Source organism: Thermobia domestica, chromosome 6 (genome assembly GCF_964235325.1).
Source record: "Thermobia domestica chromosome 6, izTheDome1.hap1.1, whole genome shotgun sequence".
Taxonomy (NCBI): domain Eukaryota; kingdom Metazoa; phylum Arthropoda; class Insecta; order Zygentoma; family Lepismatidae; genus Thermobia; species Thermobia domestica.
In genome coordinates, this window is record NC_137459.1 from 146,450,785 (window position 1) to 146,468,969 (window position 18,185).

General features: G+C 36.8%; 1 protein-coding gene across 6 annotated transcripts in view; it reads left to right on the plus strand.

The window, feature by feature from the left end:
* LOC145688249 (uncharacterized) overlaps positions 1 to 18,185 on the plus strand; it is a 277,974-nt gene that overhangs the window by 68,569 nt on the left and 191,220 nt on the right. For all 6 annotated transcript variants that reach the window (XM_081762192.1, XM_081762195.1, XM_081762194.1 and 3 more), the window contains exons 14-15: positions 132 to 182; positions 10,372 to 10,419. In XM_081762192.1, coding sequence (XP_081618318.1) covers positions 132 to 182; positions 10,372 to 10,419 — 99 coding nt within the window. The remainder of the gene's footprint in view (positions 1 to 131; positions 183 to 10,371; positions 10,420 to 18,185) is intronic.

Genomic DNA, 18,185 nt, shown 5'->3' on the forward strand with positions numbered 1-18,185 from the left:
TAGCAATTATCGAGCTTAAAATAAAGGGTTGCCATGAAAAAATAATATTAATTACTAACTATAAAAAAGAAAGTAATGTATGTGATAATTCTTCGCAAGCCAAACTAGTTCTAAATTTTCTTCCATTACAGGACTCATTCGTACAGGGACCAGGAACACCCATGCATGGATTTTATTCTGGGGTAAGTAACTTCTTACACATTTTTAAAAATCCGGATAATTAATACTAGAAAAACAAAAGCTTTCCGTTAAATTTTAGTCAGTCACAACACACATTAAATACTTCTCTATGAACATAACATTTAGGGTGGGACCATTGTGTCTTTCACGAACGCGCTGTAGAAGGAGACGCACTCAAGGTCGCCGTCACACTCATAGTCTACTATCACTTGCATTCACCACTTCAAAAAAAGAGACGCCATTCCCCCCTCCAGGTGTTCCCTTGCTGGCACTAGTTCAGCCGTGTTTGGCGATAATGTGACGTCATTGGCACATGGGCAATTGGTGTGTATGCTTGAAGTACTGCAGCTAGTAATAGGTTATCAATAGTGCGTGTGCACACTTCAGGGACCACATTTACTCGAATATTGGAAGTTGTAGCTGTGCGGTCTTTCAATGCTGCCCTCACATACGTTGATCTTCGTCACGTCCATGTTACAAGCATATCCAGAACCTTCTCTGTGTGTATGTGAATAGCATGACATGCACCGCTGCCAATACTGCTGCAAAACAGATGCATTACGGCTAACGTGGTGGACGATTTGACGAAAGGACCAGCTAGCCTCTCGAAGGTCCACAATACGACCTAGTTCGAACTTGGTCATTTGACTCAATGGAGCACGATTGCGTAGTCAGTGCATGTTGTCTTTCTTATGTTTACTGTTTGTGTTACATTAACTCACCTGCTGCCTTCTGCCTATGCCTATTCACAACATAGATCGACACGGATGGCGCCATGTCGTTATGTGGCACTGCCATTTGTTGGTAGAAATAGGTACATAGTTAATCATCTACTCCACAACCACCATAGAACCTAAAAATGGAAATCCATAAATATCTCAGATCCGCAGACGTGTTCAAATTATTAGACTCACACTCGAAAAATACAAAATTGATGTAGGAGTGCTAATTTCAGAGTTCTAGAACATTTAATTTAATGATTAGACCACCACTATAGGATCCTTCATTTGTTTACTGTACAATTGAAGTGGTGATATCAAAGTTGAACAGTAGATGAGGGGGGAGGATTCTGAAAGTGGTGTTTTATTTGTAAATAGTTATTGTGAAAATGAAATGAAATGAAATCTTTGAGTTTTACGTCCCACGATTATGCCGGTTAAGATAAAAGAGACGGTGATGATGAGTAATGAATGAAATGGTGGAATGAAGAAAGTGGGAGGAAACGGGAGAATCCCGAGGAAACCCACGCACACGGTGTTTGTCCACCCCAAAGTTACAGTCTGAAGTGTTGTGGTTGCTGTCGTAAGAAGTTAACGACATTCAAAGCGTTCAACAGTTCGAATGGGACAGTTAAAAATGATCGTGACGTGTTTCGTGTATCAATCTTTTATTCTGTGTAGTCCTGTAATTGTAGAATAATGGGAGAAGCAAAAGATCTTCCGCTTTAAATGGAAGTTAACGAAATACTCCTGGTGGAAATAAGATATACACGGCAATACATTGCTAGTAGAGTTGGGATAGAACCAAAATCTGTGAGTAGAATCTCTGTTGAAATGAACAAGAGCCAAAATAGGGTTGGGAAGTGTAGGCGAAAACCAAAGCTATTGCTAAGAGATATCAGAAAACTGAAAAGACTGACTTTCGGAAACAGAAGTGCAACTTCTAATAGACTTAATCATGAAAATGGCTGAGTATGGAGCAGACATTTGGCCTGAAAGTGTTTGAAGGATTCTTTGTGCCGAGAGAATAAAAGCACACGGTCAAGAAAGAAAACAAAAATTAGAGTCTACACCAATCATGGCAAAGAAGCGACTCGAATGGGCATGAGGCCTACAATATTGGACTGCTGACGATTGGAGAGTGGTGTGTTTCTGTGATGAATCATGAATCTTTGAGTCTGATTAATATGTGCGACGTTGACCTGGGAGGAATTCAAGTTGGGATGCCTTTAATAAACCGTGAAACATCCTACTTCAATCATGGTCTGGGGTGTGATCTCTGTTTTTGGGCCTGGAAGACTGTATATAGTAGAGAGGACAATGAAGCACGACCAATACCTACAAGTTCTTCAAGAACTGGTTTCCCAGACTACACTCTGGTTTGATGACGTACAATTCATCTTTATGCATGATTTAGCCCCATACCACCGGGCCAAAGCTGTGACAAAATTCTTCGAGAACAACGAAATTAGTGTTCTTCCGTGGCCAGGCACTAGTCCTGATATGAACCCGATTGAAAACTTTTGGAGCTTCATGAAAGAAAAGCTAGAGAAGGAGCACATTAAAACCAAACTTCAATTCATTAAGTAGATCAACAATTTGTAGTATCAGGATGCTGAATTGAAGGCAAAATGTCTTAGACTAGTATATGGGATGCCACAAAGTATAAAGGCTTAATAAAGAATAAGTGATTTCATAAGAAATATTAATCTTGGTGTGAAAGATAATTTTCTTGTAAGTATTCCGTTTCATTTTTTGTTTTCAATTTGGATGTCCACACCTTATAGTAATTATATTTGTATGTTACGTACGCATTTGTTTTATTCATATAGAAATGCATGTGCCACACCCACTAGACATTAGAACAGAGTTACAAAGTAGTGAGTTAGACTAAGTTCGAACGTATTTTCTCACGTAATATTGTAAGAACAGTAAAATATTCAGAAACTGAATGTTGAGTCTAATAATTTGAACACGACTGTATTACAGGGTATTGCAATTTTTTCCGGCAGTGTATTACTACTCTACCTTTCCACTCGGTTTCTACTAAACGATTTATCTCGTTCAAAGCTTATTAATCAAATACTATATTAAAAATTAACCCACTTTTCCCCCGTGATGACATATAGCAACGGAAAACAACGTTGAGAAAACCAACGCTAAATGTCTGCTCGATGCAAAATTTGACTCGGCAATACAGCAAAACAGTAAAAGATATTTGCGCGTAGTTGCTAATATCAGTTACCACCCAATTGTTGTTGTCAGCGGCGCTGTAGCACATCTTTGGTTTCGCTGTATAGAAACAACGCCATGTATGAGCAGTTAGGGAGATTTGAGTATTTAATTCTAATTATTGTTTTGTAGTAATACCCTTACTATTTTACTTTTAATAATTAAAACTTACTATAATAATTGAAGACTTCGGGGCAAAAACCCGTTAAGTTCAAAAAGTGAAAGTTTAAAGGCAGTGCTTCACAAGGGTTTCTGGTTGTCCGATTTTCTTCGAACTTAGCACATATATACTAGACCAAAAGTTAATCGACAAGTATTTTTTATTGTTTATTTCGGAAAATAGATTAAGGGGGACAAAGCGCCCCTTTAAAAGAGGGCCCCCTTGACTAAATGGGCCACATTAAAGAAAAAACTCTCCCGATGCAAAGATGACTTCAAAGTAGGAAATGCGGGTTTTGTCGTATTTGCAAGAAAAGAGTTTCAGGGGGCAATGGCTCCCTTCGAAATGGCAAAGGACCCCGCACAATCCTCACGCAAATTAGATTTCGGTGGAATTGCTTGAAATCGTTATATGTTGTAGATACTGTGTACCTGAGGAAAAGTCTCAATGGTCATAACCAAAAATCAGTGACCGTTTGGCCATTACAGGGCCACTTTCTTTAAAACAGCCGAAGATAACGATATCCTGGATTTCAGCAAAAATGACTGAGACCGTAATATGTTGTAGATATGTTGATCCTGAGAAAAAAAGTCATAACGGACATAACCACTAATCGCTGACCGTTTCGCCACTACAGGACCACTTTTTTGAAACCAGCCGAAGAAAAAATGAAAAATGAAATCTTTGAGTTTTACGTCCCACGGTTATGCCGGTTATGCTAAAGGAGACGGTGATGATGAGGGATGAATGAAATATTGGAATGAAGAAAGTGGGAGGAAACGGGAGAACCGCGAGAAAACCCACGCACACGGTGTTTGTCCACCGGGAGCAGGGTTTGAACCCGGCACTTCAAGCGCCAGAGGTGAACGCTCAACCACTGAGCCACCGCGGCCCCCAAAGCAGCCGAAGATAATGATATTCTGGATTTTGATGAAAATGACCGAACCTGTGATATGTTGTAGATATTGTGATCCTGAGAAAAAGTCTCAATAGGCACCGCACAGCCACCAAGCACTAACCATTTGGCCACTACAGAACCACATTTTTGAAAACAGAGAAGGTAACGTTATTCTGGATTTCGGTAAAAATGAATGAAACCGTGATGTGTTGTAGATATTGTGATCCTGAGTCTCAAAAAGTCTCAATTTGTCCATCCATCCATCACTGACCGTTTGGCCACTATAGGGCTTCCTTTTTACAGGATGGATAGAGATTTCAAGAAAATCGTAGACCTTTACGTTCACGGAACTTCTACCCCTTCTAATTGTCACAGGGACATGAACTATACCTCGTTGTAAAGGCTATGTAACGAATATTGCAACGAGCTAACTTTTGTGTCCCTCGTGTCAAACTGGTACAAGAAGAATAAGACGAAATTTTGAAGGAAATGAGATATTTTGTTTTTGGAAATTTGACAAAAGCTGGCAAAGCTGTTGCTTGTAGTACGCAGGGAAAAATATTTTACGTGTACGCCAGACATTGGGTACAATCATGTAAAAAATAAAGGGCGAAAGTTCAATATCAAGCGAGAAATAATTCCGAATGTGTTTCCTACAAGAGTCACCCTGTACGTATTTTTCGAAATATTTTGGTCTATCCTGACGTCCCTAATTAGCACAGAGATTTAAGCCATACCTCATTTGAAAGCTTATAAGACAGAGATTCCAACGAGGTAACTTTTGTGCTCTCGTGCTCAACCCATAAAAGAAGAAGAAGAAGATATTAAAAAAATGAAATAAAAATATATTTTCTCTAAGTTGGCAACACTGTTATTTGTCGTGCAAAAGAATGGCCATACGCACGGTGTCATTAGTTAACATGTTTATTTATCTTTATTGATACCACCTTTTATGCTTGTAGCTCCTTTGGAGGGAGAGTCTCCCTCCTCCAAATGCTGAGGGGGAGGGGGAACTAGTACATCCAACTTCTCCCCTACTCTTCCTCTGCTGGACTTCCGTTGTAGACGAAATGCTCACTGTTGGAAAGTTCGATCCTTCCTAAAGAGATAGACAGCCAAATCATCTCTTTAGATTAATTAGGAGCGAAGTGATGGAGGTTTAAACTGCTGGCTCAACCTTTGAGCCGTTCGTCCTGTAAAGGTTAAATGAACAGAAGGTAACGGTATTCTGGAATTCGATGTAATTGATTGAAACTGTGATATGTTGCTTACCGTTTGGTCACTACGAGGCCACTTTTTTAAAACAGTAAAAGGTACCTGTATTTTGAATTTCGGTTGAATTGCCATAATATGTTGTTAACATTCGATCCTGAGAAAAAGTTTGAATGGACATAACCACCAATCACTGACCATTTGGTAACTACGGGACCACATTTCTTAAAACTACAGAAGGTAACGATATTCCGGAATTTGGGTGGAATTGTATGAAGCCACGAAAAGTCCTATCCAACAACCCGGAAAAGGGATGAGGAGAGTAGCATCTAACATCATTTAAACATAGACAACACTCCGATGTTCATCTTGAGGGGCAATGGAAAACCCTGGAAAACAGTAGACAATTTGATCATGACATCTACAACGTATCACAGTTTCATTCATCTATACCGAAATAAAAAACATTGTTATACTCTGCTGTTTTCAAAAATCTGGACCTGTAGTGCCATAAGGTCAACAATTGATGGTTGTGTTCATTAAGACTTTCTCTCACGATGAGAAGATCTACAACATATCATAAATTTACTCATTCTTACAGAAATCCAGAACATCGCTATTCTTGGCTGTTTTCAAGAAAGTAACCCTGTGGTGACCAAACGATTAGTGACTTGTGGTTATGACCATTAAGACTTTTTCTCAGGATCACAATATCTACAACATATCGCAGTTTCAAGCAATTCCACCGAAATTCAGAATATCGTTACCTTTTTTTGTAAAAAAAAAAAAAAAAAAAAAGCCTGCACCGGCCAAACGCTCAGTGATCGATGAATGTATATACTAATTGAGACTTTTTCTCAGGATCACAATATCTACAACACATCACGGTTTCATTCATATTTACCGAAATCCAGAATATCATTACCTTCTCTGTTTTAAAAAAATGTGGCCCTGTAGTGGCCAAACGGTCAGTGCTTGGTGGTGCCTATTGAGACTTATTCTTAGGATCACAATATCTACAACATATCACAGTTTCAGTCATTTTCATCAAAATCCAGAATATCATTATCTTTAAAAAAGTGTCCCTGTAGTGGCCAAACAATCAGTGATTGGTGGTAATGTTCGTTAAGACATTTTTTGAGAATCAAAATATCTACAACATAGTACGATTCCAGTAATTTTTGCTGAAATCCAGAATATCGTTATCTTCGGCTGCTTTCAAAAAGTGACCCTGTAGTGGCCAAACGGTCAGTGATTTTTGGTTGTGCCCATTGAGACTTTTTCTCAAGTACACAATATCTACAGCATATCACGATTTCAAGCAATTCCACCGAAATCTAATTTCCGTAAGGATTGTGCGGAGTCCTTTGTCATTTCGAGGGGGGCCATTGCCCCCTGAAACTCTTTTCTTGCAAATACGACAAAACCTATATTTCCTACTTTGGAGTCATCTTTGCATCGGGAGAGTTTTGTTTCTCTAATGTGGCCCTTTTTGTCAAGGGGACCCCTTTTTTGGAAAAGGGGCCCTTTGCCCCCCTTAATCTTCCGAAAGAAACAAAAAATACGTGTCGATTAATTTTCGGTCTAGTATATATGTATTAAGTTTGAAGAAAATCGGACGACGAGAAACCCTTGTGAAGCTACCACCTTTACACTTTCACTTTTTGAACTTAACGTGTTTCTGCCCCAAAGTCTTCAATTCTAATCAGTTCCATAGTTATACAAGAGTAAGGATGTAGAAGTTGCTGTTGCCAAGTGACATCACTGTACTGTTCCACGACCATACTTCATATGGTTTGTGGAACATATGTCCAATATGGTGATTCAGAAAAGGACATGGGAAATGAACTGATTTGGAATTTAGGCATGAGACGAAATCGTTTCGAACAAATAATACGTCCCTTGCATTGTAATGAGAACAGCAATACCGACAGTAATGATTAACTGTGGAAGATTCGTCTCATTATAAGTTGTTTTCTTAAAAAAAAAAAAAAGCATGAGACGTTTGGTACTAGTTCAGGAATTAGATTTTGATGAAAGCATGGTGAAATAATATGGACGCCACAGCTGTAAGCAATATATAAAGAGAAACCAATTAGATTCAGTTATAAGGTATGGTGTATAAACACAGTAACAGGGTGTCTGGTCAATTTTGAGGTTTATCAAGGAAAATCCCCTGAAACGAACTCGGAAACGTATAGGGCTTTTGGCAAAGCTTCGGCTCCATTAGTAACGATGACAGATAGCTTTCTGGAGAACGTCATTCATTTTCCATATCGTTTCCACTTCGAAGATTTATTTACTTCCGAAAACTTACTTGTTTACTTGCGTGAGTGTGGTTACTTCGGTACAGGAACAGTGAGAAACAACCGTGTCCTGTCATGCTGTCAACTCACGGATAACAAATGTTTGAAATCAGGAGCTAGACGAGGATACTATGAGTCAGCTTTGAACAAAGACAATGGGCTATGTGTCACAAGATGGATAGATAATGGAATCGTCACAGTTGCTTTTACTTCTCATGGACCTAAACCTGTAGGTACAGTCAAGAGGTTTCACAAGCGGATGAGAAATTCGTTATAATATCTCAATCTGCAGTTATTTCACAGTATAATAAGTTCGTGGATGGAACGGACAAATTGGACTAAGGCCTCTCTCCTTACCGCATCAGCAAAGGAATAAGAAATGGTATTGGTCATTGTTGTCCTGGGTGATTGATGCCAGCATTAACAATGCGTGAGTTCTAAGAAAATCTAGTGCAAGGATTGAGCCGCAATTATTATTTAGAAGGGAGTTAGCTTTGGAACCGAGAGGAAAAGAGTTGGTCGACCGTTTTCACCAAATTGATGATTGTCTTGCAATAGAGTATCTGATGAATTAAGATATTACGGTGCGATAAGAAATGGAGGTGCTTGCGGGAAGGATGATCTTCAATTATGCATACAATGTGCAGTAAGTGTAAGGTTGGCTTGTGCGTAGAATGCTTTTATGATTTCCATTCTGTCACGTATTGAGCTTTCCTTTGTACAACAGCCATAAATAAAACTTACAAATATATAAAATATATTTATTTTTCTTCCTGAATTTCCATAACAAGATAATATAATATAGCAGTGGAACAGCAATGTGATGGTATATGACAACACCCTCTTCCAGCGAAATGAACGAGGTAACAACGAAAAACGTTACTTTTTATGTTGTTAGGGAAGTGCTTAAAAACAATTCACGATTTAAAAAAAAAATCAGTATAATAAGGGTTAAAACATAACTATTTATCAGAAGATTGCGTTTTTCAATTTCAAATACACAACTAGTCACATTCATTAGAAATTTACAAATCTGTCCATTCTGCTGCGAAATGGAATCCAGCTATGTGACCTTAAAAACTCGGAAAATAGGATTGATGGTGTCACGGTTGTAGGATGAGGAGTCACGGTTATATTCATAGTTGCAATAAATGAAGGCCATAAATGAGTGGAACTTCCTTTTCATATAACAATGAAAGGTATGGGGAAAAATCTTATCACTACCGTTTCCGTGTCCGATATTGAAGTAACTATATTTGCTGAATACCTCTACCTTCAATTTTCGCCGCCTCTGCAGTCTCTCTCGACTTGGTAAAAGATGTTATTGACGGTGTGGGGGTATCATAAGCATTCATGAAAGAAATACGTGGGAACGTAGACTTTCTTCAAACGATTGCTCCTAATGTGTTCATATCCTCTCATGAGTGACCACGAGACTCAGACTGTAATTGTGGTCTGTATTCTGCCGGATAGATTATCTTGGATAGTCATTTTATTCAGTCCCCCAACGAGTCAGGGGAAACTGGGATGGCATATCTGAAATGAGAACTACCTGTCTCTCATCATGCACACCGCCGATGGATAACTGGAACGCTTGTACCCACGTGAAGATGTTTTTCGTAACAAGTACTTGGCACTCGGTAGCTCTCCATACGACCTCGCACGAACCCATTTTATTTTTAACAAACATTCAATGGCGTTAATCTAGAGACACAGTCTGTTATTGAAACAAATATGTTCAAAGGAATGCAAACTATTAGCATCGGGTCCACTACAGATAAGTAGATTTAGGCTGTTCTTTATGGCAATCCGTGTATTATGGCCTTCAAACAATGATCAACAGCAATTATAAAGATTCAAGTTGTGAGTTGGGAATTTCGTTCGATTCATACAGTGTATCCGTGGTACTTTTATATCTGCGAGTCCACATGTGCTTAGTTGATGTTAGCTTTGAAGTTCAAGAATGCCAGAGTAGAAGCAAATATCAAAATAGAGATGTGCGTTACTTTGCTCAAACTTGGAGTTTTCAAATAAGGTAGGAGATAGGACTGACAACAGCCCGAATGAACAACGTACTACTCATAGTTCTCTGGTGGAAGGCAAGAAACAAGCGGAAAATTTGTCTTATTGTAACAACACTAACGTAAGTTGTGAGTACTCTGACTAGTTGGTATGGGGCCCTCCCTACATCTGACAAGTAAGGGACCATATGGTTGTCGCGCAAATCAGATGCAGACATACGCCATCTGAGTGAGCCACATGGTGTAGTTCCTCGTGCTCAATGGCACATAACAATGCCACAGGCTTCGGATTCCATTTTACTTATATCAGGGTAGTATGGATACATACAATGTATAGCGACGGTAATATGGTGTACTTTCACACACACACACACACACACACACACACACACACACACACACACACACAAGGAATGATGGTGATATAGACGCATGGCATATGCACAAAAATGGTAATGTACAGTATCTACCTGTGTGAGAGAGGCCAAGGAAGAAGCTTCCGTAGAATGTTTAAGTTCAAATAGAGCAAAGACAATTTTCAATTTCTCTAAACATGTCATTATAGATCGCCTGTGTCAAATGAATTTCAGTCTCTTAATACTTTCAATAGCAAACTAATTTTCGATTTCTCAAATTTTTGCAGATGCCTTTCGAACCAGCACCACTACCACCACTACCACCACCACCTATGGTAAGAGATGACTGTCAGGTAACAAAATAACTCTATACTCAGAATTCAAAAACAATGGGAATGAATATTCAAAATCAGATTCGTCACATTGTATCTTGTCCTGTGGCAAGCCAGTATAATCGTGATTTGTGTTACTCACTATTCCTAAAAATCTTGCAATTGTTATTTTGCCATATACAATTCTCCAGTCACACTTCTGTTAGATTTACCTTTTTTACTAGAGATGCAAAAAAGCCGGCTTTTTTGAATCGATGTTTTTTTTTTTTACATAAAAAGCCGGCTTTTTTGGAAAAAAAACGATAATTTTGGAAATTTTGGCTTTTTTCATTTTCATGATTTTTCTATCTAAATAGCTTTCTTATAGTATATTCTATACTTAGATAAAAATTCCATGACCTAAATGCCATATTTCGCTCTAAAATTCACCATCAAGATGGATGGAGCACATGTTTTACGAATTAAAGCTAACATGAAGAATGTAGTATTTGAGGGCAATTTTAGAGGCTATTTAACTTTATTTTAACTTTTGAGTTATCGATATTTTTTCTTCTCGATATCATTTTAGTTTGTCGTCTGTTTCATTTCTAAGAGCTTAGTACTCTAGCTTCTAACGCAGAAGTTAAACTTACGTTTTTCTATATATCCGTCAAAGCGAACGTTTTTCAATATATCCGTCTAACCGTACTTCCACATTTCTGTTATACTGTAGCTGTGCAACGATTTAGCAATAATTTTCCGGATACAACCTTGAATACTAATTTATACAAATAATCAGTAGCGGATTTAGAAACGTATTTTGGGACGGGTTTCTCTGATTGTTTCATTTTCTAAAATCTCCTAATTTTATTTGGGAGGAGCTTGAAGTTTATGAGTACAGGCATAACTAATACTGTATTTCGTTTCGTTTATATATTTAGCGATAAAATCACCTGATCTTAAAGGAACTTTTTGCGCTGAATTCGAATATGCACTCGTTTTCTCTCCATCACGTACAGTTTTCCCGTAACAGAGGGATTTTTGGGAAATTCCCTCAAAAATTTCCCTTTTTCAGATATTTGATTCCCCTAGCTCCTGTCCCCTTACATATAGTAACATAAAAATTATACCGAAGTATACCTTGATTTATATTTAATAAACTCTAAAAGTTTCGTAAAAATCGCTTTGTTCTTTCTAGAGAAATAAATATATTTGTATGTATACTGTGTGCACTGTTTATTGCACCTGATAGTAATGCTTTCAGATCTCCTGAGTTGGGGTAAAAACGATTTGCTTTATTAGTACAAACACAGACATAAAAATGAATATTTACAATAGTCAACAACACACTTGTATTGCTCTCTGTAAATTAGAAACGTGTATAAAAATAGAATGTACTTCCAACGTATATTTTTTTTAAACGTACAGTATATGTATGTCTTAATACATATATATACAATTCTCCAAGTTTTTTCGTTTTGTTCATAAAATGGTTATCAATATTTATTATCAGCTTAAAGCTGTCCTTTTATATAATGGAAATAAAAAACCTTCTATACCACTTGCGCACTTAGTGAAGATTAAGGAATCCTATGACACCATGTCAACTTTGCTAAATCTTATAAATTACAAGGACCGTTGTTGGCAAATATGTTGTGATCTCAAGGTAGTTGGTATTTTATTAGGACTGCAGTGCGGTTATACGAAGTACCAATGTTTTTTATGTTTATGAGATAGCCGAGCTGATGACAAACATTATGAAGTGAAGGAATGGGAACCTAGAGTGAATTACGTACCTGGAGAATGCAACGTCAAATACGCTCCTTTGGTAGATCCTAATAAGATATTACTACCGCCACTTCATATCAAGTTAGGACTTATGAAAAACTTTGTCAAAGCCATGGACACATCTGGTGAAGGTTTCAAGTATTTGCGAGATAAGTTCCCTAACCTGAGTGATGCTAAGATTTCAGCGGGAGTGTTTATTGGTCCCCAAATTAGGAAATTAATGCTTGATGATAGCTTTGACAGCAAGTTAAACAGTGCTGAGCTAGCTGCCTGGACAGCATTTAAGTGTGTTGTGCGCAACTTTCTGGGCAATAACAAAGCTGAGAGTTACACAGAAATCGTACAGGACATGATACAGAAATACAAAGAGTTGGGTTGTAGGATGTCTTTAAAAATCCACTTTTTGCACTCCCACCTCGGCTTCTTTCCTGCTAACCTAGGTGCTCTCAGCGACGAACAGGGGGAAAGATTCCACCAAGATATAATGGCAATAGAGAAAAGGTACCAGGACGATAGGATCCTTCAATGATGGGGGACTATTGTTGGGGTCTTGTTAGAGAATGCAACATTTCTTACAAAAGAAGGAAGTAGTGTACGTTTTTGTAACCCAATGGCAGTTTCATATATTGTGATAGTTTTGATTGTCTTTTCATGACCTTTTGGTACATTTGTATTATTGTTTATTGTAAATTGTCACACTTGTAAATTATATTGTATTATATTTTATATATGTGTTTGTGGTAATAAAGCAAAACGTTTTACCTCAACTTAAGAGATCTGAAAGCATTACTATAAGGTGCAATAAACAGTACACACAGTATACATACAAACATATTTATTTCTCTAGAAAGAATTAAGCGATTATTACGAAACTTGGAGGGTTTGTTAAATGTGAATCAAAGTATTCTTAGGTATAATCTCTATGTTAGTATATGCAAGGGGACAAGATCTTGGGGTGTAAAATAAACGAAAAGGGAAATTTTTGAGGGATTTTCCCGAAAATCCCTCTGTTACGGGAAAATCGTACGTGATGGAGAAAAACCGAGTGCATATTCGAATTCAGCGCAAAAAGTTCCTTTAAGAACAGGTATTTCCTTTTATGTAACAAAACCTTTGTTAACTAGTGTAATCTTCCGGATACAACCTTGAAGATCATTTTATACTGAGAATCAGTGGCGGATTTAGAAAAGTATTTTGAGAGGGTTTTTTTCTTACTAATGTTTAGTTTTTCTAAACATTCGTAATTTTTATTTGACGGCAGCTTAAAGTTAATGAGTAAAGGCATAACTAATAGATATTTCGTTTGTTTTAGACATTCCGTAATTTTGGGGAACAGGCTTCAGTCCGAAAGACCGCCCCCCCTAACCCTCGCAAAACCGTCACTGCTGGTAATTAGTAATAATAACGATTTAAAAACAATAAGAAATGAAGTCAGCCAACTCACAGTACACGCACTATTTCTACTTCATAGATGGAATGAAGAAAAGTTTTGTCAGAATGGTCAAATGCTGAGTTGAATTCCGGACTTCTCGATAGAAGCGCAAAAGCTCCAGTCAATCATGTTTGTTCTGCAGTTGTATTTATCTTAACTTAAATATATTCCGTAGTCCTTTTTTTGTGTGTGTGTTGGTGGGGTGGGGAGAGTTCCATAATGATAAGAAGGGTGTGAGCCAAGAACATGGTAACTAACACATTTTCAATTGCTGAGTTACGCAGCATCAGATAGGCAGCAACGCATACCGCTTCGTTTAATCCCTCATGTATAGACTTATGTGAAAAATCAGCTTTCCGACTTTCAAAATGGATTGTGCAGCAGAAAATTTCTAATTTCTTAAAATAGTAAAATTATGGGTTACCATGTTCTTATCTCACACCCTTCATGTTCAATCCCTCTTGTTAAAAATACAGAAAACTTGAGGACTGAATAAACCGTGATGATGCTTATATAAAACTGTAGAATTTCAAGAATATACAAAACCAAAAGCTCTAGGTGTGCAGCCTTTAAGTGTATCATATAAATCTAAGTATTTTTCTTATGTTTTATTTTAATTTTATTTTGTTCCAAAAAGAGGGTATGGAATATTTTGAAGTAAAAATACTACATAGAATTTTGCTACTTATTTGAGTATTTTTTTAAAAGAAGTATTTACTTTTAGGGTTGGCTGGTTTACACCAGCTGTTTTTCTTCTTTTTTTTTAAATAAACAACTGGTTTAAACCGAAAAAAATAAAAGGTACGAAAAATGCGAATCGTGTGAACTTCATGGTGACGTTTCCATACATCAAACCATCTGCATTAGTTTTATTTCCTTTTCACCTTTTAATCAAGGTGTCCCATGTTCAATTCTCGGTCGAACCACAACCCTTCTTTCATGCGTAAACAAAGTAGCGGTTCGGATGTCACTTTAAGCGAAAGTCTTCTCCTTGATAACCTCGGTATTACGTAAGGATGTTAAGCCTGAACGTACGAAACGAAACTAAATTGTATATTTCTGCATGCCTGAATGCCTGTTGTTTTATAAAGAAGCCAAGGTTGCTTAAATATACTGATATAAATTGACAAAATTTATCGATTGCCTACGTAGCTTCCAACATTAGCTTGGATTGTACTTTCAATGATATGTACGCACTAAATTTGTAATTTAATACCTCAGTTTTAGCGTACTGATTATGATACGTTGACCTTTAAATTTTACATGCAAAGCAATAACAGGATTTTTTCCGTTATTGTTTTACATTTAGATAGTGTTGGAAAATTTCATGAAAAGTTCAAACTTGAAAAGTTCGCGCGAAAGTTCGCCGAATTTTTTTAAATTGTCCATTTAAAAAATCCCTGTAAAATTACAGACATTCTGGTATATAACATGGCTATATTGAAATTCGAAGTAAATTTATTTTAGATTTTTTCTCTAATATTACATAATTTTCACATTTTTTCAAAAGACGTTACGGACCGTTACAAGCATGTATTTCAAATTTCAAGCCTATATCATAAAACAGTATGTTTTCGGCAGAAACCTTCAATGTTACATGATGCTGACAACCGAAAACTTAAATTTGACTTGCACAAACAAGTTTATATCATGAACTCACGCATTACCAATACAAAATTAATCATTTTATTTAATATTTTTTTCTTTGTGGAAAGCACTGATTCAGATACAATAATGTGTTTTACGTGTTTATCCATATCATGTATAATGTCAATATGTGTCAGTCCATCTTGTATCATTATGGTGTAAATAACTATACCACATAGCTAGCTCACAGTCATCACACTATGTTCAGAATAAGTTATTATAAAAATGAGTGTCGCTAATTAGTAAATAAAAGAAAGCGAAAGTTCGGGAAAAGCTGCTTATGAAAAGTTCGGAAACGAACTTTCGAAAATGAAAGTTCGCCTGAAAAGTTCGCTCATTTACATCTCTACATTTAGAGTAATGACGGGATTTTCCCGATGGCTAGGGCGGAATTTTCTCAATTTAAGAAATTTACTGACCGGACTTCTTTAAGCTTATGTGACCTCTTCCAGCATAACCCCGTTGTTGCATAGTAACACCAAGGCGAAACAAACTTATTTGTATCAATATGTAATATAAATACATAAAGCAAAATATCTAAACCCAAAAAAACCTGGTTTAAACCAAAAAAGCCCAGTTTAAACTCCCCACAAAAAACGGGTTTTTGGCATTTTCAAAAACAACCATGGCTCTTGCCAACTCTGCTTACTTTTGCATGTAGGAGGTTAAAAGAAATCTTATTATATACATTGGTTAATCCTTTGGAATTCATAATGTAAATATGTTGAGAAGTAAAACTGTTTGAAATATCTTTTCGAAATTCATGGTTTATTTTCGAGGTTTTATATTATTATCGGCATCAACCACTAATTAAATGACTTTTTGTGTTGTAGAGAAGAGAAACAAAATCTGGTTTATCAATTTAATGCAGAATTTTCAAAAAAGCCCAAAATTTCCCAAGCAAAAAAGCGAAGCAGAAAAAACCGAGTTTTTTTCCAAAAAAGCCGGTTTTTTTCCGAGCCCTTGCATCTCTATTTTTTACTGTGAATTATTCAGGTTCCTTCATGTTTTGGTAGTTGAATAATTGATATTCATACTACTATGAACTTCCGTATTCATGAGACAAAGCATAACAGCTCTGTAACTGAGTAAATGACTGTAACAGAATTGTGATGTAACAGAAAAGCATAACAGAATTGTGATGAGTACATGATCGTCGTTGCTGCGTGTTTCAATAGTGCAGAGAAGAAATTGCTGTTACGTCACCAGTTCAAGTATAACGCCCTACTTTCCTGTGTTTTATTATCTATACTGAACTTTTCTGTTTCTTTCTTATAATATCACCAGGAAGTCACCATTATTTGTCCCTCAGCCTCTTTCAACTCTTCCTCCCGGTAATACACCTTGAATTCTTTCAAATGGATAATATATACGTATTCTGTGACATAAAATGTATTTAATATCAAAGTTCATAAATTTATGCCCAACTGAACACCAACTTGGCTATGTGGTTATAGAAAGTGCCTTTTGCGTGGAAGATCCTGGTTTGAATCTTGGTGAGAGTTCGTGATGAATCACGAGAAATGTTTGTTTTTACAGATGCTCCTCACTTGATAAACCTAGTAATAAGCCATTTTGAAGATGAGGGATTTTCTCTCGCGGATAAGAAAATTAGTAGTGTGGAGAAATTAATTAGCTTCTTACGAGAATCAAAGATTGTTTTCAACATTAGCAATGAACACCTGCATGTTTCAAATTTAGAAAGATAAAATGCTCCATAGTTGTTATCAACACTGCAGCGAAAGCACTCATGTTCTGCAGAGATAATAAAGTGTCATCTCAATTGTAGACTTTATAGAGCTTGTGAACGACTGATTCGACATTTTTAATTTATTCACACTGTATAACAGAAAGAGTGTACTAATAAATTTACAATGAAAGAAGAGCAATATCGAAAATAAACGAAGTGAGTAAATGTGTGACAGATTTTAGAGCATATGTAAATAAAAAAATGAAATGAAATCTTTGAGTTTTACGTCCCACGCTTATGCCGGTTAGGCTAAAGGAGACGATGATGATGAGGAATGAATTATATGATGGAATGAAGAAAGTGGAAGGAAACGGGAGAACCCTGAGGAAATCGATGCACACAGTGTTTGTCCACCACAAAGTTCACTTTGTGGGAGCAGGGTTTTAACTCTATGCACCCTAGAGGTAGGTGAACGCTCTACCACTGAGCCACCGCGGCCCCTTACGTAAATAAACTTAAATTGCCTTTTAATATGAGTTTCAAGTATACTGCAAATGTTTAATTTTATTGTTCAAATTTGAATACAAATAGTTTGAGTACAGTTTGTTTTGATAAGGAAATTAAATGAAGATTATCTAAAAAAAAGAAAAAAATCTTATATGAGAGGCAATGACCAGCCGGATTCTCTACTGTTGGTCATGAGACGAGAAAACCTTCGTAAACTTTTGTCAAATCCTCGTCTAACTTTTCGGAAAGCTTTCCTCGTGTCGTCTCGAAATTTCTTTCGCATTTTTCATTATACAACATCAATTATACAGATTCAAAATATACCTAGGTATGTTGCGAATTATGTTCAAATCATACAATTTATCCTTGATATTATTAAATCCACGAACCCGCATTTCCTTAACGGACATCAGCTATGAAATTCAAGAAGGCTAAATTAGAAGCGAATATCAGAGATGTGCATTACCCTATGCAAGTATTTGATATCTGTACTTGCAAGTGTGTTAGAAACAAAATAATGGACAGACAGTTGTGTAAATGCGCCATAGAAGTACCACAAATTGAGTGGAATTTCTGGGTAGATCAGACTTCGGGTAGGAAAATGGTAATCGGTTCGATTTACGAGATTTTTTCGAGGTCACTTCAGAAAAAAGCAGAGAGGAAGGACCAAGAAGAGCAGTTTAGGAAAAAGCATTTGCAAAGCCTAACTACGACTAAAACTACTGC